At 33.2% G+C, this 24753-nt stretch overlaps 1 protein-coding gene across 6 annotated transcripts in view; it reads right to left on the bottom strand.

Moving 5' to 3' along the window:
* Positions 1–5371: 5371 nt before the first annotated feature.
* Positions 5372–24753, bottom strand: part of LOC128861252 (LIM domain-containing protein A) — a 31296-nt gene continuing 11914 nt past the window's right edge. For 5 of the 6 annotated variants that reach the window (XM_054099238.1, XM_054099239.1, XM_054099241.1 and 2 more), the window contains 5 exons: positions 14944–14964; positions 8691–8835; positions 7368–7609; positions 7136–7294; positions 5372–7054 (listed from right to left, as the gene is read on the bottom strand). In XM_054099238.1, coding sequence (XP_053955213.1) covers positions 6212–7054; positions 7136–7294; positions 7368–7609; positions 8691–8835; positions 14944–14964 — 1410 coding nt within the window. In that variant the 3' untranslated portion in view covers positions 5372–6211. The remainder of the gene's footprint in view (positions 7055–7135; positions 7295–7367; positions 7610–8690; positions 8836–14943; positions 14965–24753) is intronic. The other variant, XM_054099237.1, reaches the window with a different exon arrangement.

Below are 24753 nucleotides of genomic sequence, written 5' to 3'. Positions count from 1 at the left end.
ATACTCATTTTACAATTAAAATATGGTTCTTTTCTTTTTGATAATTTTATGTGTGGGAGCGGGGCCATTCCACATAACTCGCGCTTATTTGAAATCGTCATTTCGTGAACGGTCATTTCGGGAACGTTCCCGGACATGATGACACGTTCCCGAAATGACTGTTGCGTTCTCGGAATGATGATTATTATTTCTAAGGGCGAATCATTTACAATTTTTTAATAAATTTATTTTAAAATTTTGTCTCTTTATAATTACAGCATAATGGAAACTTCTGATAAAGAAAAAAATCTCAAAAAATCTCAAAAAAAGCTTAAAAAGGATATTGCAGCTTATTTGCGCCAAAGATAAAAGGCGAATGCTAGAAGAAGAAAGTTTTTGGATAAGATGACTGAAGAGCAGAAAGAAATTAAACGGGCTAAGGACAGAGAATAGTATAGAAAACAAGGCGAGGCTGGTCATGGTAAAGGCCCAATGGATGGTGTAGGAGGATACCTAAAAAGAACAGCTGACAGACATGTCTTGATGGGTGATGATGTTAGAACAGCCTCAGAATTCGCCGATTTGTTCAAAAATGCTGCTATCGAAGTAAAAGTAATCCCAGAAGACAACGTGATTTAGGAGAAAAACCGCGTTCCGAAGACTCTGGATGCTATTCCAGGTATAATGGACATCACAAAAGTGTACTGGCAAAAAGGACTAGACGTTTTAATACAATTATGGTATATCGATACGAACATTTTCATAAAGAGCTAAAACTATCGAGGCTTTCTAGCCTTTGTAATATGAGTGCAGTTGAACCTGAGGAAGTTTTAATGCCTGCAATTGAATCTCCTGTTGACGAAGAGCCCATAATCACAGATAACGATTTGAGATTTAAAAATAGAGTAAGCATCTATGAATCTGAATACTGGTCATCTTCCTCGGACAATGAAGATTTAGAGACAATATCTCGTCGTCAGCAGATTAAAGTTAAACAGATTGATGTTGAAGCAAATACGTCTTATTGCAAAGAATTCAAATCTCGTATCCCCTGGGACATTATTGCTTGTTAAAGTTCCTACTGAGAAGCCAAATATTTGCTTCAGATATGTTGCTACCTGCCAGACATGTGTCGATGACGATGATGAAGAAATCTTAGTACCCTTTTTGATATCTGTGCGTAACAATATTAGAAAATTTAAGCTGGAATCTAAGGATATATCATATACTGATTTTGAGCAAATAAAATTCCAATACCGACGCTAAAAAAAGAAAAAAGTCAAGAATATTATTATTTTGATAATGATATTGATGTTTTTGAAAAATAATAAGTTTTGTAAAAAAATAAATAAATAAATAACTTAATTCTTTAAACGGTTGTTTATAATTTAAATATGTCCTTATTTCTACCTAATTATATCAAAATCATCATTTCGAGAACATTTTTGTCATTCCGGGAACGGTTGATCATTTTCGGGAACATTACAATATTTCAATAAAATACGCATAAATGGAGATATTAAATATTATATATATATTTATTAGAATACGAAAACCGTCAGTGCGATGAATTTTTATTAGTATCGATTAATGATTCGCCCTCAAGAAAACAATTTTATTTTGCGATGCTATTAACTTTCGCATAAATTTTTTTATCGAATTGCAAGTCATTTTGGACGCAAATATAATAAAAAATTGAATGCTCCAGGAGGAACTGGAAAAACATTTTTAACTTTATTTATTTTAGCATAATTTATTTAGCGTAAAAAATTGAAATGGAAATTAAAGAATCAAAGTTTAATTACAAGTTTTTATCGGCTCTTTCACCTTACCTGTATATATGTAGGTGACCACCAAAATCAAATTTTAAAAAAGTACAGAAAAGGCTATTGTGACATCTTTAGAAAGTATGTTGAATGAAAAAAATCAACTAATTCAACTGTTTAAACATTTTACGAGTTCTATAAAGAAAACTTAATATGAAAAATTTCTTGCGATATAAAACAAACATTTTATGTATGGTGGTGCGAAGCCCAGTGTTATTAGTTATTAGTTGATTTTTTTCATTCAACATAGTTTCTAAAGATGTCACAATAACCTTTTCTGTACTTTTTTCAAATTTGATTGTGGTGGTCACCTACATATATACAGGTAAGGTGAAAGAGCCGATAAAAACTTGTAATTAAACTTTGATTCTTTAATTTCCATTTCAATTTTTTACGCTAAATAAATTATGCTAAAATAAATAAAGTTAAAAATGCTTTTCCAGTTCCTCCTGGAGCATTCCATTTTTTATTATATTTGCGTCCAAAATCACTTGCAATTCGATAAAAAATTTATGCGAAAGTTGATTGCATCGCAAAATAAAATTGTTTTCTTGAGGGCGAATCATTAATCGATACGAATAAAAATTCATCGCACTGACGGTTTTCGTTGATTTTTGACCTGCGATGCAAAAATTAATTAGCGTATGAAAATTATTTAAAAATCATATTTAAACAAAAATAAAATGTGTATGTACCAGTTGTTGGATTTCTCATTGGTATGTTGATATGATAGCCATCGTCCCCTCTCTAAAACAAAATGGGGTATTGCAATGCATCATAACAGCGATTGAGTTCTGAAATACGTTGTTGCTCATTTCTACGATACAAAACAATATCTCGTGGCTGAAACTGTTCACCAACCACAACAATAGCTACTTCATCAATCGTTGGTACATTGAATCGTCTGGCGTGCTCCCAATTTGTGTTTTATCGGCTTTTATTATGATTTTGTGGCCAACGGTGGGCATCAGATAGAGTGCCACTTTGAACAATTTCACCAATTCATTGTGTTGATGGAACATTGTTTGCAATTCATTCACGATTGATCTTTTCGTATTCGTCGAAATTGCACAGCGCTGATCTAATTCACGATTCTCATCACCAATAAAATATATTTGCAAAAATTGATGGTCACCATCTGGGAATGGTAGCAAAGACCCAGCTCTATGGTATATTTGACCTTGAATCCGTAAAGTTCGAGAAATATATGTAGATAACGGATCTGAATTTTTAAAAACATTTTAACTGGTTGTAGTACATAAGAATGCAATCTCTTAACCTAAAGGCGAGTTCCCAATTGGTCTATATCTGGAGTCCTTAGTTACCCAGAGAAAAGAAAAGTCCTCTTTCATTAGCATTTATCAACAACTTACAATGGATACTCATGTGGTTCAAACACATCCTAGGGTTATCCAGATCCACGTTTTGGTCTATATCTCGAGACCCTAGTTACGGAGGGGCATTAAAAATACTCTATACTATAGCAATCATCAACAGCTCCCATTTGCTACCCATATTGTACGAACACATCCTTAAGTTATCGGGGTCCACATTTTGGCCGATATCTCGAGACCCCAGTCACGGAGCGACATCAAAAATACTCTATACTATAGAATCATCAGCAGCTTCCATTTGCTACCCATATTGTACAAACACATCCTAGGGTTACCCGGGTTCACGTTTTGGCCTATTTCTCGAGACCCTGGTATCCGATTCTTAAAATTTCAAAACACAAATCATCTACTGAATAGTCCAAACAAAGCCTAAAAATTTGGTTTGGATAGGTGAGCCCGTTCTTGAGTTATAAGATTACCAAGGAAATGTAACTTCTTTATATATATATAGATTAGAATACAGAACTTTTGTTCTGTACATATTACGTTAATTTGATTATAAGAGTTTGAAATATTTTGAAATTTCTTAAATTTTATGCGGAATAATAGCAACTTCTTTAATTTTTTGACGTATTTTGCTTGTAGAAAATTTTGAATGTATTGATTTCATTATTGCTTATTCAATATAGATACATTATATACCCATGTTTTTAAACAAAGCTCAAATTCTGCGCTTTGTTTGGTTTTTGCGGATTTTATGAAACTTAGGAAAACGTTCCCGAAATGATGGTTTTCTACAAGATATTTACTACTAAGCAATATTACTAAAAAAATAAAGAATTATGTGCGCTGCCCTGTAAAGTTTTAAAAATATTCAAATTAAGCAACAGTATAAACTAATAGTCATCATTATAGCTTGCAATTTTTTTTGTCATAAAACCGATTTTGAAATTCGCAACCTTGGTGATTTTGAGCCATATGATACCAAAAAAAATTTTTTTTGGTTTTTTACCAGATGTCTAAGCTTGGTTTATGACGTTTAGGTTATGTTAGAATCGATTAGCACACACTGCTGGAGGCATCTATTGACAAACAGCGGCAACTTAGTTGCGCACCTAAATATAAGAAAAAATAAAAATTATTTATTATTTAACCAGTTCGCATTCTTCATTGAAATATTTAAGAAACTGTTGGCGAACCTTCTCCGCTTTACATGTTAGCGTGTTGTAGAATATATCCGAACCAGAAGATGCTAAAGTAGTTAACGTCAAAATGTTGCCGAAGATAATTTCCAGTGCCTTCCGTGTGTAAATCGGGAAATACTGATCTGTTGAGCTGCAACATATGAATTCCTGATGGGAAGTAAATATACGCGCTCCAACCATTATATCTACATGGGCATATTTGATAAATGGTTGTATCATGTATGATATGGTAGTACAACTGATTTCCATGTTGGTCCGACGGTTGCGTGAAAACTAAAATGTTTTCATATTTGGTAGGCGGAGTTAGCGATTGTACAATGAGGTCGAACGTGTGTACGCAGATTGTACAACCAACTTCGTTTACATTTTTCTTTTTAGGTATTTACATAAAAAAAACAGGCCAAGGGTTAAGGGCTTAGAAGGTCACAAACCGTCTGTAATCGATATAATCAAGCGGGAAAGATGTCATCTTGTCCAGGAGATTTGTACAGTTGTAAGAACTTAATTGCTCAGTTCGTTCAATAAAGAGGTCCAATCGCCGTTTAGCTTTTGGATGCAATTTGGGAAAATCGGATTTCTCGATAATATTTTCCGTAAAGGATTTCCTCCAGAGCGTTTTTCAATTTTTTCACAGAAGTCCTTCCAGGATACTTTTGGGCTGTTCTGACGGATTTGTTGAAGGTTTTGAGGGCATCCTTATAGGCTTACTAAGATTGCGTCCTTTTTTTACCGAGGTGGATGGTTTCTTCTTGCCTTTAGCCGGACTTTAAGACGCAATTTTCAGAAGCAGAGTAACATATTTTGATAAAAAGTTTAACACTTCAAAAGCATGTTTGTGGAGTGAAGCTGACAATGACGCCTTGTATTTTACACAATTCGTCCTCCTTTTGTTTCTGTAACATGAGAAAGGGGAAGCTCTCCAAGAGAGTTTAAAAATAATAGAAAGGGAGGGCTCCCTGGAAACATACCAGTTGTTGAAATGGTCTGAGAGAGCACTCAAGACTGTTAAAATGTACATAGGTATATGTATTGCATATTATGTAATAGTAATTTTTCAACCGAATTTATTAGACCCTACTTATAAATCGAGGATTAGCCTTGGTGCTTAAAGGAAAAAAACACGAGTTTGTAATAATAAGCATATAAATAAATTTATATGCAAAGACGTATATGTACTTATATATCGCATTTAGCTACATAAAGGTAAATTTTCAAACTAAAACATTTTTACATCTTAAACATGTAACAATTAACAAACCATGTTCATAAGATTATCATATATATAAATATTATATGAGCGTGCACTATCCACATATGCATATGAATGCATGTATAGGAGTTTTCACTAAGAACGCTCGGATTATGAAACTAAATAAATCAAACAGATTAAAGGATATTGACTCAATTGTTTTTTTTATATATGTACATTCGACGAGTATGTCGTAATTTCATGCGAATTGCTCCTCTGTAATAGCGCAGCCTAATGAACCACAGTGAGCGCGGCCCTTTCTCATCTTAGAAGAAATAATATTTACTAAGACTAAAAAGTGATTCACGCCAAACTTGATACTTTTACCAACATGACCATTGCATGACATACTCAAAGTTCGAGCGCACCTATTGAAAACCCCTTTAAATGCATTTATATGTATACATGCAAACAATTTCTGTTATTTCTCAATATATACTGCGCTTAAATTTTGTAGACAATTAGACAAATGTACATAATCAATAAAATTATATAGAGGTTTTTTTGTTGTATTAACTTTTAATACGACCGATGCAATGATTTTAATTTGTTTGTTCTATTGTAGAATACAATTGTAGGTAAGATAAATTAAGTTTTGTTTGTTCGCCTGAGTTTGCATCATGCCAGGTCTATATCCAAGGAATCAGGCGACAACAGCATAGGATCATTTGTGGCGGACGACACCAGGGAAAGAGAATCACTCATCATGGCGCTGGAAAGGTCATCTGAGGCGTGTGAAACGCTGATGTGATGGTCTTCATCGTGCAGATGGTGGTGATGATGCTGGAGCGCGGACGGCTCAATAGCATTTAGGGGAAGATTTTGTTCCACTTGTTGGTGGTGCGAGGAAGAAAGCAATGGATCCCGACCGTGTTGTAAAGTCGACGGCGACTTAGGTAGGCTGCTGATGTCATTATTATTCATTTGGTGATGCGAGTGTTGTAGGTAGTGACTGTTATTGAACGAGTTCTTTTCGCAGCTATGCTTTAGCGCATTTTGAGGGTGTTGTAGTTGCTGAGAATGTTGATGCTGTTGCTGATTGTGGTGGTGGTCATGGTGATGATTATGTTGGTTATGGTTCGATTGATGGCAACTTGTCGTTAGGCAGCAGACGCCGCTACCCATACTTTTTCTTTTGCTACTGCAACAATTATTGTTAATGTGCCCTACCGTGGACGCTGAAGATGTAACATCGTTTTGATAGATGTCATCTAATGAGTGCTGGTTATTCTGGCAGTTATGATTATGACAATCACTGCCATTGTCACCGATACAGTCATTACCATCGAAACTACTACAACGCTGTAATTGTGCTGCAGTTGGCGAGTGTGGCGCGGAGAAAAAGTGACTAATGTTAGAGGAGAGTAGGGGATCACCACCTTGGACTGGATGCTTGCTGTCTTCCATAAGGTCGTCAATTGGAGTAATACTGAGACTGGTTTCACTGGTAATGACTGATAGCTAAAATAAAATAATTATATTAATATTTGAAATATATACGAAATGAGTAAACACAAAGAAGCACTGGTTAATATTGTTTACCTTTTCTACCATGTCAGGAATTAAGGATGTTGAATGATGACTATGTGGTGATGGAGGGCTGGAACTTTTGAGATAAGAAGCTGGCGGAGGTGCCGATACTGATGTTAAATTGAAATCACTTAATGGTAGGCCATGTGATTTTGCTTGCATTTCTAATTCCTTTTAAGTAAAGACGTAATTTTTAATATCCGAGGATGAGGGATGTGGTACATGTATTTGTTTTGCTACTCACTTTTATTCTATTCAATAGCTTTCGGTTTTGCGATTCCATTTGGCGTTGACGCAATTCATTCTGTTTCAGTCGTGATACTTCGTGTTTCAGGCATTTGATGTAATCGACAGAAGATTTAAGTATTGTGCCCTTGTTTGGACGAATGTCACGTACCACTTCGTAATACGGGTCGTTTGTCTTTGGCAGCAGCGTACCCAGTTCTTTAATGCGATCGTTTATGTTGAATCGTCGTCTTCGTTCGACTAAAAATGTTAAATATTATGTGACTTCATTAAAGCTACAATTACATTTAGACTATTTACTCTCATTAAAGGTTATGTTTTTACATTGATATTTGTAGTAGGTATTTGCTTTGGTAAATATTTACAGTTTCATAGCACGTACTACATGTACTATAATTAAGATATGTTTCTGCGAGCAGATTACATACAATAGGACTGTCTAAATATTTTTGCTGGACTTTTAGATAGGCTTTTGCAACACGATGCCCAGTTTTAAACTAGTATAAATTAGGTGGATGTGACCCACACATCTTCTATACATTCAAAAAGTCATGACCGCACAAAGAAAAAAATACCTTTCATTCCCAATGCAACAGTTTGGATACAAACAAAGCGATAATAGAGATAGTTAAACTTTAGTTTTAATTCACTTACATATATACATATTGACAGCTATTTTAAAAGAATTTGGTCAAGTTGTTGTAAATAATTATAATATTTAATAATAGATCAAAAAAGGAAGGCGTTTCGCGGGAGATTTATGGTGGGACTGACGTGCTCAATTATCCACGAAAACAAAATATTCATTATCATCAAGTAGCGATTACAGCTCAGGGTGAGCAGCTTCGTCCTCTTCCATTCTATACGATTCGTAACAATAGACTTTTAGCTCCTAACACGTACTTTTTTAGGTTGGCTATGTCTGGGTCATAAAAAAGATTTCGAGGGCGGCTGGAAGCATTTGAAATTTTATGGCTTTACGATGTCTTCTCATAAGTTAAATGTCTTCCCCCCATAAGTTCACCAATTCGTAGTTGTAGCGTATTCAGCACGCTCCGTCGTGGCAGCGAGTGGGGTTCCAAACACCCTTCGTAGCGTGTTATTAAATAATACTTATATGTTAATTCGTTTCGAATACATTTCGTCTCCGACAGTAACAGTTTACGACTAGGTAAGCTGTTGATCTATTTAATGTATACTTTTTTTCTTTTAATTATTGCTATACTTGTGTTCAATAAAACACAAACCAATATAAATGCATTTACCAAATAAATATTGTACATACACGCATACAGTCACAATGTATATTTTTTCAACTTACTCATATTATGGTTGTCTTTCTTCTGTCGATCTTTAGCTAATGCATGCATTTCAGCATCAGTAAAGGATTGTGGTTCTTGTTTTATGGCCAAATCAGATGAGAAGTTATCAAACTTAAGATCCGTATCGAATAAGCAGTCGTCTGCCTGTTAAAATTAGTAATAATAATTCGTACAGTACATAAGCGTTTTAATTATTTTCTAGATGAATGGCTCTTTTAGTTCTACAACTGCAAAACTCTTATTACGTAATTGGGCCTATGCTCTAATTTTTGGGCGGTTTTGCCATGTATTCCATTTATTTTTTTAAATTCCTAATAATCACATACGCGACTATATGTACGTGCATGCATTGCGACAAGCACATACTCATTTTTGTATTTTTAATACAAATTACCACCAAATTATTAGAAAGTCTGTCAGGTAAATAATATATATAACTACGAACAATACTTCTACGTGCTAATAAATAAATATTATTGTTGGAACTTAATAGACTAATGTGGTAAACGAAAATGTAGGGAAATAGAAGAGAAGTTCAAACGCACTTGGAAATATGTAAATAAGTATACGACTCTTTAATTTAACTCGCATGTACATATGGGCATACATGTATATTTATTTATGTATAAGCGTATTGAAATCGAAATTTACGGCACACTATTTAATTGCTGTTACAATTGCTCACACGAATATCGATTAATTCATAAGCTATAGTATCAATGATTCATCTTATCATATGTCAAATTTTAAGCTCTGAAATATTGGTGTACGTTTAAAACATGAACAAGCAATATAAATGTAAAAATGTTCTTCTCTAATTTCCGGCGGGGAAAAAACAAAAATGTAGAAAAGTTAATAGCCTACGATACCTTGACTCCTTTTCTATTGCCAACATTACCTACACATAATAATGTTTTCAGAAAGCAACAATCTATGTATTTAAAAATTTATTCAGTCGTGCGTTCAATATCTCCTACAGCAGAAGCAACAATAAAAACTAGAAACTAATAAATTGTACACACAGTAATATGCATTGAATTTCGTGTTAGCAATACGTACATATGAAAGTACTACGAATTTTTTAAGATTTATTTTTTCCATAAATAATGATAATAATTGCATGCTCGCAATACCTCGATGGGCTTGTGATGGAAATTTTGTAGACTTTTTTTTAAACGCCTTAGAATTCCGTGCTGATTTCAGAGGACAACCAAAACAGCCGGGACATAGACATTTGGCAGTCCCTGATCAGTGGTGAACACTATCAGAAAAATCTTCTGATATTACTGATGTCCTTTAGACTGACAATCGATATTCCACTAGCAAGTACATATGCACATCGAGCTACATATTATAAATTTGTAGCGATAGAGCATAATTATTAGGGACAGAGCAATAAAATTATTTGCATTTGCTACATCCATGTAGTTTAAAAAATAATAAAAACATTAAACTTGCTTGTAAGCGTGTTTAATTTGAGTACTTCCTGCTGAAACATTTAAGAGTATGGTGGGAATTTTTCAATGCTACTTAATTTCACTTAAAAACAATTCTGGGAATTGTATGTTTCTTATCGCTTATTGAAATGGCATATATTCGTTTGAGTAAAGGTGAAATGCGGCCGCCGTATCCGAATGGGTGATTACCATTCGGAATTCACAGAGAGAACGTTGGTTCGAATCTCGGCGAAACACCAAAATTAAGAAAAACATTTTTCTAATAGCGGTCGCCACTCGGCAGGCAATGGCAAACTTCCGAGTGTATTGCTGCCATGAAAAAGCTCCTCATAAAAATATCTGCCGTTTGGAGTCGGCCTGAAACTGTAGGTCCCTCCATTTGTGGAACAACATCAAGACGCACACCACAAATAGGAGGAGGAGCTCGGCCAAACACCCAAAAAGGTTGTAAGCGCCAATTATATACTATATATACCTATATGTAAAGGTGAAATGCTGTTTTCTTTTTTCGAGTGGAGTATAGCTCATTAAACTCGTTTCTATGAATGACCGCTCAGATAAATATAAAATTTGTCGAAACATAAGGAAATATATATTTTATGTAAGTGTCTAATTTGTATTCTCTTATATAGAGGCAACAACTGTACAATTCTAAGCCAATCTAGGTTGAGTGAAGGTAAACGAATAAATAAAAAGCCGGTTCCTTAACCCGGAAAAAAATCTAGTATAACTTAATTTTCTGGCAGGCTCCTTCGGACTTGTATATACAAGTATGTATTGTAATCATTGAAGAACCGATAAAATAATAACGTGCTTCAAAATAAATCCATCAAAATTCTTAATCCCATATTCTTCAACATTAATGTAATATATCCAGGTAATGGTGCATATTTTTATTTCGAAGATGTTTGTATTTATCATAATCCAATCTTAGCTCTAAGATGACTAATCAGTTATTTTGAAAGTATACTCGTAGTATGTATATTAACAGCGTATGTAGTGCACTGTTTGAATTGTAGATACAAAAGTAGTCTAGTAACATACATATATGTAGAACAAATCTTTAATTTGACTTACTGATACCTACCATTGCTTTTTATGTGATTGTTACATTATATTTAATACTTTTTATAGATAATGAGTAGGTAAAAAGAGACTGATCAGATGGTTTCTTTTTGAAAGTACTATAAAAAACGGCTTAATAGTTTTTAATTATTTTAAGTTTATTCATAAGAGTAAACCCTCTGATAAGTTGTGGAATATAACTTTATTCAAATAGCTTCTTCGGTTGGTCCTGCAGTAGCCCATCATGTCAACAGAATTTCGCATCACATTTCCGATGGCTTCGGTTCTTTTTCAAGCAAGCTCGTTAGCATTCTTAACATCAACCACAATAACATTCTGTATTCAGGGACTGTTCGATTGCAAGGTTCGCTTATGTCGTTAATTAAAATGCCTATTTCGCTACCTTTTCTTACAAATTTAAGGTGCAGCTGGCATGGTAAAGGGTATAAGTAGTTTGGAAAATGTCTCATCATCTTTCCGGTAGTCAGTTTAAAAGCTGAGACTTATATAGTCCGGATAGCATTATAAGAAAAAGAAACAATTTTAAACCAGCCAAACTATACGAGTTTCGCCGTGCTATTTTTTGTGTATTTGAAATATTTAATTAATGCGATTTTATATGATTTGTAAAACTTGGAGAGGTGTGAAGAAAAAGAAATCCATTATTTCCTCGGTAGATAGCTGTAATGATCGATATCCCCTAAAGTATCGATCAAACAATTTAAAGTTTATGCTCGTTGTCAAGGTGACATTTAACCCTAAATGAATTATTTTGCTGTTTTTTGTTTGTTCCATTCAGTTGGGAGTTACAGGGTGTTAACAATGGAAGTCAACAAAGAGAAAATCCGGTACATTTTACAGTTTTTCTTTGATAAATGAGAAAAATCAAGCTAAGCCGCTGAAATTGTGAATTGTGTTGATACTGTAACATTAATTACGTGCAATTTTGGTTTCGTCGATTCCGTTCAGGCATTTTTGTTGCTAAAGAAAGTGTCGATAAAATTGCTCAAAAAATCGAAGTTAACCGGCAGATCGACCATAAAAAAATTTAAACCAATTTATACCAGCGGGTCTTTATATACCAGCGTTTAAGAAAAGGTAGACAATAATTAATAGCAATGATTAATGGGAAGTTTTTATTGCTGAAAAAAGACTAAATTGAATCTAAAGAAAATAGTATATTATAATATCGCGAAAGACGGTAAGCTGATTGCATGTGAAAAATTCCGCTGAACTAGCCTAAAAAATTAGTCGCATATTTGAAATTTTAATCTACAATAAAAAAAAAATATTAAAAATCAATCAACACGCTAAAATAAACCTTGACATAAAATACGAGTACGCAAAGCAATCAGACAAAAACAAATAACGGACAGAACGTGTCTCATACGTGTATGCATACATTGCCAATGTCAGACGCCTTTTTCGCCACCCCTCTGCTATCGCCCAACTTTCCAACACTCTGTTGACTGAGGTTACATACAATTCACTACCCACCCCACCAACAATCCATATTTTATTTGTTTTCGTCGGTAATTCGAAGTCGTCAGTCGTAGCGGATCGAACACAGCAATCACAACAGCCCGGCCGGCCTATAACCAGCAGCAGGTTACCTACACACACGAGTACAAATCAAAAATTTTGAGTATTGTCAGTACTCTTAAATTATTTACTACTTTCAGCCGCAATTGCTACCATTTTCCATACGGGAGATGTAGCGTAACAAAAATACATGTACATATAATTCTCATTCGTTAAAAACGAGCATTGCACATACATACATAAACACAAATAAAGATAAATTGACTGAGAGAATTTAATCCGCTAACAACTATTCTACATGTATTTGAATAAAATAATAACCAATAAAAATTATTCTGTTTTTCCTTTTAATATAAATGCTACTCATTGAAGAGTAAACCTTTAAAAACATAGAATATACTTATGTATATACATATATGTATGTATACATCCCTTTCTTCTAGTTTACAATTTTTCATTTTTGAGCATCATTGCTTCGAATAAAAGCCATGATAATAACATTGCTTCCTTGGCACTTAACAGATTGGATGATAATTATATATCCTATATACACTTATACGGCGGCCGCCCGCCATTGGGTGTAAACGCCATATAGCTATATATATTATATCATATATATGCCAATATATGTACATATATAACCCTGAACATACTGCGCCCGATTGGTTTAACTACGAGTATTTTCAATTTTTGGCGGTGCAGTGAGTTTGTTTCGCGAAAAATCAACACACCAACCCGAGTGCTGCTCGGACGTTTCGACATGTTTGTATTACATACGACAAATGAACGAATCGTGCTGGGCAATCTGCTTTTTAAATACAAAACAAAATAGCCTGATGTTTTTGCTTACATTTTTGTAAAAAAAATTCCAACTGGCAAGTGGTTAAGTCATCCTATTTGAAAACTGAAAATCGGTCGTTTCCATTTATGTATATTTTTAACTTTAATTAATTAATATAATTGCGGAGTTTTTAGAATATTCGTAGCAGACCTTTATAATTATTATTCAATGAGTAAGAGCAGGGCACAAATCATATGAGGTTCATTTCAAAAATTGCAAACGCTAGCAAAAGTAACTGAACTTTTGGGGTTTCCTGATAAAAAGTTATTAACGCAGTCACATATTTTAATAAATGGATGATTTTAAAATTTGTCACCATATAAGCTGATGACAAAAAATTGGTCAGGTTGAACGGAAATCAGAGTACAAATGTCCACCCAAATACGCATCGGTCGACGTAAACCCAAGGAATCAACAAAATACCAAAGCGGAGTGACGAGCACAAATTTAATGTGTTTAGAGATAATGAAAGATTCTAAATGAATGATGGTTCATCGGTTAAATTGAGGGCGTATATTACCTTGTCAGGTATTGACCCGATTGTACAAATTCAAGGCAAAATGACTGAAATTATATCGTATAATTATAGCAATGGAACTAGTTATTTTAACATTTATGAATGTACAAATCTACATACATAACCTATGATATCTTCTAAAACGTTAAAACTTAAATAAAATTATTGTTAGCTTTTAACAAGAAAATCTATTTTACAAATTTTCTGGTGCAACTCTGTGCCGAACTGATTTACAAACGAGTTAAATCTTTAAGCGTGCTAAATTTCCAACAATAATTGCTTACGTGTTCACTTGATTACGAGTTTATATAATATTTTTAATTCAACAATCTTAAATCCATTTATTTATTAAAGCCGTTTATTTGAATATAACATTAGGGCAAATTTAAACTTGTATCCCCTCTAAACTGAGGATGATTTAAAACCTTGGAGTTATACTTGGTTTAAAAACTCATCACAGTTAAACTATCACTATCACTAGTTCTAAGGGTGTTAGCTCATAGTATGCATGCTCGAGCTATTAGCGCCGCGAACTAATAAACTAATAGAATGATAAAATGAATTCACACTATATAGCTAATTATGGATGTATGATGTTACTGACATTTCATTTCACACGAGCACGTTAAATAATTATATGAAATTCGTCAAACGTATCTGAATAAAAGTAATTAAAATGTGTTCATGATATTATTTAAAGATGATTCTCATTAAATTTTTTACTAATCCAAGAGTATCAAGAGATGAGATTATACAATAATGATTTTTTTTTTGATTATAAATATGTATATACACATTTAAATATTGAGATAATGTATTTTGGCACTTACATCACTGTCAAACAAGAGGAGCTGCAAACATATACAAATTGTTAATAAAGCACAATTAAATAAATATCAAATAGAAGCTAAATAAATAATTTTAATGTGTAAATGAGATTTTAGTTTGAAATTTATCACAATGTTACATATTCCGGTATGAATGCATGTATTACAATATATAAAATAAATTTTTTGGAGGGGTACATATGTGCATAGATATGTACCTTCTGCTCAAATATGAACGAGACGTTATCAATAAAACGGTCCGCGGATGACATATGGCAAAAATAAATTTTTTGTTTTTTGGTAGGACTGTTATAAGCTTACATGGCAAATTTCAGCGTGATATGTCACATAGTTTGTTTTCTGTGCTACTGTAAACAAGTCAAGCTCGAGTGTGTTCTCCGAATTCTCTTTTATGACTTCAATTGTCTCAAAATGTTTTCCACGGAGCGGCAACTTGAGCTTGGGAAACAGGAAAAACTCACATGGAGCCATATCAGGCGAATACGGTGCTTGCGGAACGATATTAACATTATTTTTGTTCAAATAATCGCGAACAAGACTTGATGTGTGAGCTGGTGCATTATCGTGATGCAAGAACCATGACTTGTTGTCCCACAATTCCTTCCTTTTAAGACGAATGTTCTCGCGCAAACGCTTTAAAACGTCTAAATAATATTCAGCGTTAACCGATCGGCCTTGCGGAAGGAACTCCGAGTGCACCACACCTTCGTAATCGAAAAAAACAGTCAGCATAACCTTAATTCTTGAGCGACTTTGGCGTGGTTTTTTGGGTTGATGTACGGCCCTCTTTGAACGATTTGTACCACTGGAAAACACGTGCACGCGATAGAGCAGAGTCCCCATAGGTTGTCTGCAACATTTTTAAGGCGTCTGAAGCCGAAATTTTATTGGAATAACAAAATTTCAAACAAATTCTTTGTTCAACTTGAATTTCCATCGTTAAATTCGAAAAACACACTCGAGCTTGACTTGTTTACAGTAGCACAGAAAACAAACTATGTGACATATCGCGCTGAAATTTGCCATGTAAGCTTATAACAGCCCTACCAAAAAACAAGTAATTTATTTTTGCCATATGTCATCTGCGGACCGTTTTATTGATAACGTCTCGTTCATATTTGAGCAGAAGGTATATATGCACAGTTATGTTTTTTAAAGACAACTACGCATTTAAAAAAAATAATTAATTTTATCAGGGTTTTTTTAAGAGGAGCTTTTCATGGCAGAAATACCCACGAGACACTGCCAACCCATTCGGCTACGGCGGCCACATATATGAATATTATAGTGTAAAATTCAAACCTTAATTTTAGTATAGGTTAAAGTACCTAACAGGCTTTTAAGGAAAGTACCCCTACTTCCAAACTAAAAACCAAGTTTTTCTATTAGCACAAAATCGTGCACCTCACACAAAAATGCATCGGAAACCAACATCATATAAAAATTTTCAATTTTGTAGGCATGTGCAATTAACAAGTATGGAACTTTTATAGCTTGTAATATCAGACGAACGGACGGAAATTTAGTCTTAACAACGTGACTTTTTTGCGATCTTAATAATATTTATGTCGGATCTAAATGAGGTGGAGAGCAATTTGTGTACCAAGTTTGGACTAGTTTTATTAAATCGTTGTCAAATACATGTGTTTACTAAAAAGTAATCATGGATCCGCCTACTTTAAAAATTAAATTTATAATCATATTGTATATACACATACGTGTAATTGGCGCGAACACCCTTTTTGGGTGTTTGGCCGAGCTCCTCCTCCTATTTGTGGTGTGCGTCTTGATGTTGTTCCACAAATGGAGAGCCCTACAGTTTCAAGCCAGCGGCACATATTTTTTATGAGGAGCTTTTTCATGGCAGAAATACACTCGGAGGTTTCAGTAGCGATTTTATACAATCGTTTACTTTTAGAACACGGTCTTGGTGAATTTTTGCTTTCTAACTATCAGTGATATATACAATTTTTTGCTTTTTATAGCTTTTGATTACTGGGTACGCAGTTTTTTGTTGAAGTTGTTAAAATCCGAAAAACCCCACTTACATATGTATTATATATTACATATGATGAAGAAAATCTCATATCGGCTTTACAGCTGCCATCACAAAGATATTTATTCCATTTACATTAATATCATATTTCCCTAAGTAGTTTGGAATTTATACGATCGGTCAACAAATAGATATGTTTAGCATAATGACGTTTTGTTATATTAAATATTGATATCTTCATTAAACATTAAATTTTTTAGTCCCTACACACTGTATACAGCAACCTTTTTATGATCTAGTTAACCGCCACTAAGAGGTTCTAATTTAACAACTTAGAAATTGGCTTAAAAGTTTGTAAAATAAGAAAGACTTTGTTTGTATTCAGTATGTAGGTATGCGTTTTTCCATGCCACAATATGTTTTTCTTAAACGCACTACCGAAAGGGTAATAACACTTAATTTCGTGTATATAAATATCTTCTTGGACTAGGGAATGCTGGCAAATATAATTTACCTGTTCTAATGAAAATTTCAATAGTAAAATTGAGTTTATCTATAGTACAAAATAATTCTACCCTTTAAAAAAAGCGAAAAGCAAATAGCATTAGATATATTTAAACAGCTAATATTGAAATTAGAGCACACAAAAAATTTCATTGAATTTAATTGGTGAAACGTTTAAACGGGTTTCTGTGCACAAATCCCTATTTGAAGAAGCTTTCGGAGTTTTAAATGATAGATTGATTTTTTTTAAACTATGTACAATACATAATATAATATCAATGTACAGTAGACTATGTAGCTGCTGCGATAACTTTTTTTAAATGTATTATGAAAAAAATGTATTGTAAGGTATGGCCGCTTTTTTTGTTTTTACATACATACCCGTATATACGCGTAATTGTGTATAACGAATTGATACTTTTCGACACTGCTTAAATGTTAAGAATATTTGAATGTTTGAAATGTTCGTATGTACTTATACAAGTACATATACATGTGCAATGCTTATGTAGTTGCAAGCTGGTTTGTGGAACATCGCATATACGCAAATTTTAATTCCAGTTTTCCGATTTCGAAAAAAACTTAATTAATTTAATTTCGTTGAACTTATACTTGTTGAAATGAAGGGTAAAAAGAGTTTGACAAAATCTAATAATTTGAATGCGGTTTTAAATACATATGTTTTTTTTATGTTACTTAAAAAATCTTATCGTAAAAGCGAACTGGGCCACCCAATAAAAGCAAGTTCTCAAAAGTCAATTTTTAAGATTTGGTTCCATTAAAAAGAAAAGTACTTCTGTAATTAAATCTTTTATATTATTACCAGCGGAGTTATAGTAATGTATTATTAATATCATGGTTGGTGTAGGTGTTGTCTGAGCGACACAGCACAGACCGACTGCACCATTGCTTTTTTATTAGTCGAATATTCTTGTCGTCAATTTTCTTTTCTGCAATTTCTTTCAAGCTGGCCATCGAAAAATCCCCTAGCATTCTATGTAGAACACCCAGAATTGGGCACGCACATAGATGGTGTAAAACTGTTTCTCTAGATTCTTCTTGATTGCAGCTTCTATATTTATTGTTGAACGGTCACCCCATCTTCTTGGCATGGTCTCCAAAAGGCCAGTGACCGGTTATTGTTGACGTAATTATGAAAATATCTGCCCGTGGCTTTCTTAACAATTCGTCAGTTTTGGATTTGTTAAAATTGGGCAACGTTTGTTTAGTTATTTTGAAGGTATCTGTGTAAGTCCACCTAACAACGGCCTGCTTCTAAAATAGAGAGAAGATCTGCCTTTTGCGCACTTCTTGGCGACAGCCTATTTCTACTGCTTCTGATTCGTTATAGAATGTCACCAGTCTTGCCAATTCATCAGCTTTCTCGCTTCCTTCTATGTTCGGATGGCCAGGTACCCAGATAAGAGTGATGTTTGTCGTGCGAGCTAAAGCATTAAGATCTTCTTTGCATTGTCTGACGGTTTTTGAATTGGTTATAGATGACTTTAAAGCCAAGATGGCTGCTTGACTATCTGAAAAACTACGTACTTCCGATAGTTGTTGCGGATGGTTTTTAATCATTCCGCAAGCTCCTCTTATCCTCAGAACTTCTGCTTGAAAAACACTATCCCAGTTTCCCAGGCGGGAGGACTTGGAATTTCGTGGTTATTCGAATACACACCGGCGTCGACGTCGCAACCCATTTTGGATCCGTCAGTGTAAAGGGCAGTTGTATTCCCTTTGAGCACTGAACTAAAATCCCCTTCCTTTCGCGGGGGGAACTTTACCTTAAACTCTATTCTGAAGTCTAGAGTAGCGGTAGTAAAATCTGATGGGCTGCTAGTAAGACAAGACTGTTTAAGACAACACTATGACCAAACGTCCTAGCATTCCAAAAACCACCTTCTTTTATCCTAAAGACGGTATTGGTTGCTGTTAGTCGTAGTTGCAAGTCTATTGGTAACATATAGAGCATGACATTAAGTGCCTCTGCCGATCTCCTAGCTCCAGTTATGCCTGCGCTGGCAGGTCGTTGTACGTTGTTAGTAAAATAGGACCAAATGGTCGTTCACAGTTAATGAAATAACCGAATACAAACTAAAAGGTAAGGAAACGCATTGAATAAACCTGGTATGTTTGTATGTATTTATATACAATACATACGTATGATATTACGTATGACGCTCGAGATATTTATTCCTGGTATGAGGGGAACAATTTCTCATAGGGCACAAATCAGACGATGAAACGTTTAATTTTGCAATACCTGTGATCATAATAAAATAAGTTGCTTCAAGGCACAAATAGTGGGGCTATTCATGCTCAATGGCGAAGGTAATAATTGAGATTCGTAATCAGCATCGCAAAAACTATTGTAAATGATCGATAAAACGTTTAGGAGTCGATGCAGACTTAAAACGAAATATTTTGACAGAACTACCCGGTCCAGAAAAACCGAACACAGACCCGTAATCTACGATCCAAAAGTAAGTTTGCGTGTATCGGAGTTTTTAGGAATCATTTTAGTGTCCCTACTGTAAAAAAAATTTAAATAAAGAAGAATAAAGAAATTTATTATAACGCAATAAATTTCTTTATTCTTCTTTTGTATGTACATATAGAAGAGAAATTATAAAATGTACCATAGTTATCTACACACTCTAAATAAATTCCAAACGGGCCATAGAAACTATATCCGCACAATTACCTAATAATATATGGATGGGTATGTATGTGTGTAAAGATCTAACTCATTTCAATAAAACGTTGTGTTTTATATGCCAAGATATAATGTTTTATTAGTCTTCCTAGCACTTGATACTAAATAAAAATAAAGCTGTTGCACGCAGTTTCGAGAAATTTTAATTGTCGTTCGGAATACCCATTACGAGGTAATTCCCATCAATTGTACTCCACAATCGAATAAAAGTACTTGATCTAAACATTGCATAATGCTTGCATGGTAATATCATATAATCGTTAATACAGCTTAAAATGAAAATAATTCAAATGTTCATAATACGCGCATCCAAATACAAGCATAAAAGTCTTTCACGTTAATGCTTATCCACTTAAGAATCAAAAGCATGCGACATTTTACTAAATATAATATAAACAATTTGCTTATGTATGTATGTCTTGTATAGTGAATAGGAAAATCATGTGCGTGAATACCATAACAAAAAATTTGCAGACTCGCAAACGCTGATATATATATATACGCAACTGTACCCGTTTGTCACTGTTAACTGATACAGCAAATGATAAGGTTAGTTGATTATAGTTTGCCAGAAATGAGCGATTCATACATCGAAGCGTGTAAGCTTGTCAATGAAACGCGAATTGTACGATAAATCTATGAAATCGCGCTCAATAATAATTGTCATTTTACGCCAACCGTTTGTACTTAATTCAACTGATACGGTGTTGAGTGCTGCAAAAACTGTATCCCTCCAGAAACAATTAAATTTCAATAAAATAATTTATATTATTTTAATAACTGATAGTGATACAATACATACTTGTACATTTTCAATTGTGTTATATATTTCCAATAGAGTACTTTGTGCATGAAATAAATATTAATAAAAAAGTCTAATTATTAATTTTAGGAGCATTTGCATAAGTTAAATTTGATAAATGGTGAAAATATAATAACAGAGAACAATTCCTTTCTTGGCGTCACGATAAAACTGTTCTACCGAACCGTAGTACCCTATTATAATTCACCTTCACAAATTGATCTTTTGAAATAACTTGAAAAAATCTGTTTTCTACGATATCCATAAAATATCAGTTTTATTCGCTTACTAGAGTTTTTTTGTTTTTGACAATAACTGCAAAAGAACCTAGAAAACAGATTTTACTTCTAGCCATAAATAATATCACTGATGTTCATTAACTAGCCATGTTTTAAATTTATGATACTCTTGTGTTTATTTTTATAATAAATATTCCTGCTTTTTAACAAAATTCAGAAATTACTTAAAGCAAACCGCTTGCTCTTCCTTTATTAATGTAAATGATTTATACAGGTTTTAATTTAAAGATCTACAAGTGCCTGTTCTAAAGACCTAGCGACCAATAAATACCTTTTACAGACGCATAAAGGTTTCCAGTCAATTTTTATATTTATCATTTCAAATTTATTCTGTTATCAGCGTTGTGGTTTATCAATTAACCATGAGTAAAAAGACTTAAGAGCGTCATCGATCAGAAAGTACTTCCTTAAAGCTTTGTTCGTTACAATTTATTGTTAGTAAACTAATCACTGAAGTTTTTGGTGATTTATCAGTCAATTTATTATTGAATATCTTAAGTAATAAAAATCTTTTTAACGGTTTCTTACAGTTGGCGTTGAAATGTGTTTCCATTTTCAAAACTATGTCAGGCTGTGTTACGTATGTATGAAGTGAGAGGGTTGGGGTATAATTAATGGCACCAAGCCTTTTAGTACCATTAATTGCATAACATACATATTTGAATTTTAATTAAGTTTACATATGGACGCATTTATTATGTAAAAAGTTATATATTGTGCCCAGTTTTATCTTTTGTCACTTTCAGCATTGGTTTTTATAATCTTATCAAGAGCGACAGATAAATATGCCAAGTAGTGATTACATTAAAAAACATCAACCCACTAAAGTTGCAGTTGACTCTTCAAGAAAGGAATTAAAGATAAGAATTTTTATTACATTGCGAGAGTGTATTTTACTTTATATTACTTCGGACAAAATTTGTTAAAATTTGAAACCAAGTAACATTAAAAATAAGATTAAATATTTTTAGTAATTATTTTACACAATCGTAAGAGCAGAAGTAATTGGATACACCTTCTATTTCTAATAAGAACAACGGAGAACACATGCATTCTAAAATATTAGAAGGAATTTTATCATATCAAATTTAAAATATTTCCTTCTCGGCAATTACTTTCACACTCATAGCCTAAGATGTGATTAACTACTTATGAGAACATCAAAAATATAGGCCGGCCTTAACCTATTTATATATTGTATAAGTATTTAGTATATTCAAATGTATGATAAATTGAGTACTTTGAGTAAAGAGAACAAAGTAGTGCCGGAGGCAAATACTGATCGGTTTGGATGCTAATTAATAATTGGCCACAGCACTTTAACAACGACGTTTTATCTAATTGTGACCAATTTTCGACTCAATCAATTTCAAACGCCCAGTACATTTCATATACAATAAGTCAGGCATTTGAGGATCCCTGCGAATGTACTCTCAAACAAATGTGTGCTTAGATAGATACAGCTTGATGGAAGCAAACCGACATATGTATCTACTGCGTTCAATTTAAATAAGTATACACATGCGTATATATACATATGTATAGACAAAATTTGTGTCTGTATATACATACATACATAGCTAAATAAAAAATATTTTCGAATTGACAAAATTTTTAATTTTTGCTAGACTTTGGATATAATGGATGTTTTGTCTTCAGACCCAATATACACACCCAACTCGTGTCCAACTGCATATAATTCTGGGTAAATCCCAATTTATGACTATCCACATCTCTGAAATAATATTAAATTACCAAACTCAATAACCTTCTACTTACATGTGTATATATACGCAAATGGGAGCATATGTATGCAAACATGTAAATATGTACAATTTAAATGTATGAGTTTAACCAATAATTATCAAACCACATGCATTTAAAAACTTTCGCGCCTCAAAGCATAATATAATACATGCACCAATATTCGTTCTCAATTTTTACACATTTAAAACCATAAATACTCGTAGTTATGTCAAATAAAGTTTAAGTACGTAAGTATAAATGAATATGAAATCGTCATTTAAGAAATGAGTGTTTATGTACCTTTTTTCAAGAAAAGTTAAAGAGTGTATTTACGTATGTATGTAGAAACCAGTTTTGCGAATAAATGTCACAAACGCAAACCTCTACAGACCCTTCAGTAAGCACAGTAAGCTACAATAGAAATCAGTTGCGACGAGTCAATCGGCATGATAAACAGCTATCGATGTACAATACAATCATGTATTTGTATATATATATATATGTATATATACTGCATATATTTATGTATATAAATATGTGCAAAATAAGTACCAGAATATATCTAAGCAACATCTCTACTCAAATGACGATTTTATTCGATTATTTGCACTCACCTTTGTTTTCCGACGGGTTATAACATTAAAGACCGGCATTTTTGCAGTTTTGTGAATTTTTTTGGGGGGTAGGGTGGGCCTACTGCGTTTTTTCGACAGTTTGACGGACTTTTAGTAAACCTCGTAAAGAACTTTTGTATTATTATATTAGATTTACACGAACTTGGGGCAGTTTTTTTTGAACGCCAGCCTGTTTTTGTTAATTACTTTCTGTTGGATTGTAAACACAATTCCGTAGCAATTAATTTGCTTGTTGTTACGTATTGATATAACTTTGATATGTCTGATGCAGTTAAGAAATATTTGTGTGAGAGTTGCAAGTATACACTGTTTACTCTCAAGTGAATTTTCAATATTAATTTGCCACACTTGTCTCAATATGCAAACAAGTGCACATTTTCAATGTATTCTTAAAATATAATATCTTGATGCAAATTGTTGAATACTGTCATATAATGAGATCCGATTTGAACGAATGACTGTGTAAGCAATTAAGTACCGGTTATGTGTTTAAATATTTATTTACTTTATTTTTTTATTTATTGTTTAAGCGTAATTACGTTTTGGTCAGTTTTAAGAGTTGAATTTTACTTAGCTTTCAATGTATGTGAAGATCTAATAGCATTGCGTCAGATCACTTCTGGATGCTTCTACTAAGTTGTTCTCCTTATATGTATAAATATACATTTAAAAATTTCGATTCTTTTTATTTTGCCGTGCTAATTTTCATGATTTTTTGTTTTATACAAATATTAGCACTCAATAAGTGCTCAACTCAGTTCTCGCACTTTAAATATAGTAGGATTGAATATTTTTTTTAAATTTTGTTGTTTCCACTTTATACGGCGTTATTACTGGTTTTTGTTGTATTGTGAAGAGCTCATTACATTCATCAGTTTCACACTTTTTTAATTTTTAATTAAAATCGACGGAAATATTTCATTAGCAAATTTTCTATTTCATATTATTCAGGATTTTTTTAGTTTTATATAATACTTAACATCTTCTATGGTCTTAATTTTTAAATTAAATAAATGAAGTTATAAGCCAAACGAACACAAGCAGATTTATAGTTTATTCTTTCGTAATCTATACCCCAATTGGAGCAAAGC

The sequence above is a fragment of the Anastrepha ludens genome, chromosome 4 (genome assembly GCF_028408465.1).
Source record: "Anastrepha ludens isolate Willacy chromosome 4, idAnaLude1.1, whole genome shotgun sequence".
In the NCBI taxonomy this organism is placed as follows: Eukaryota; Metazoa; Arthropoda; class Insecta; order Diptera; family Tephritidae; genus Anastrepha; species Anastrepha ludens.
The sequence above is the reverse complement of the archived record's forward strand: the minus strand, read 5'-3'. Positions and strand labels throughout refer to the sequence as shown.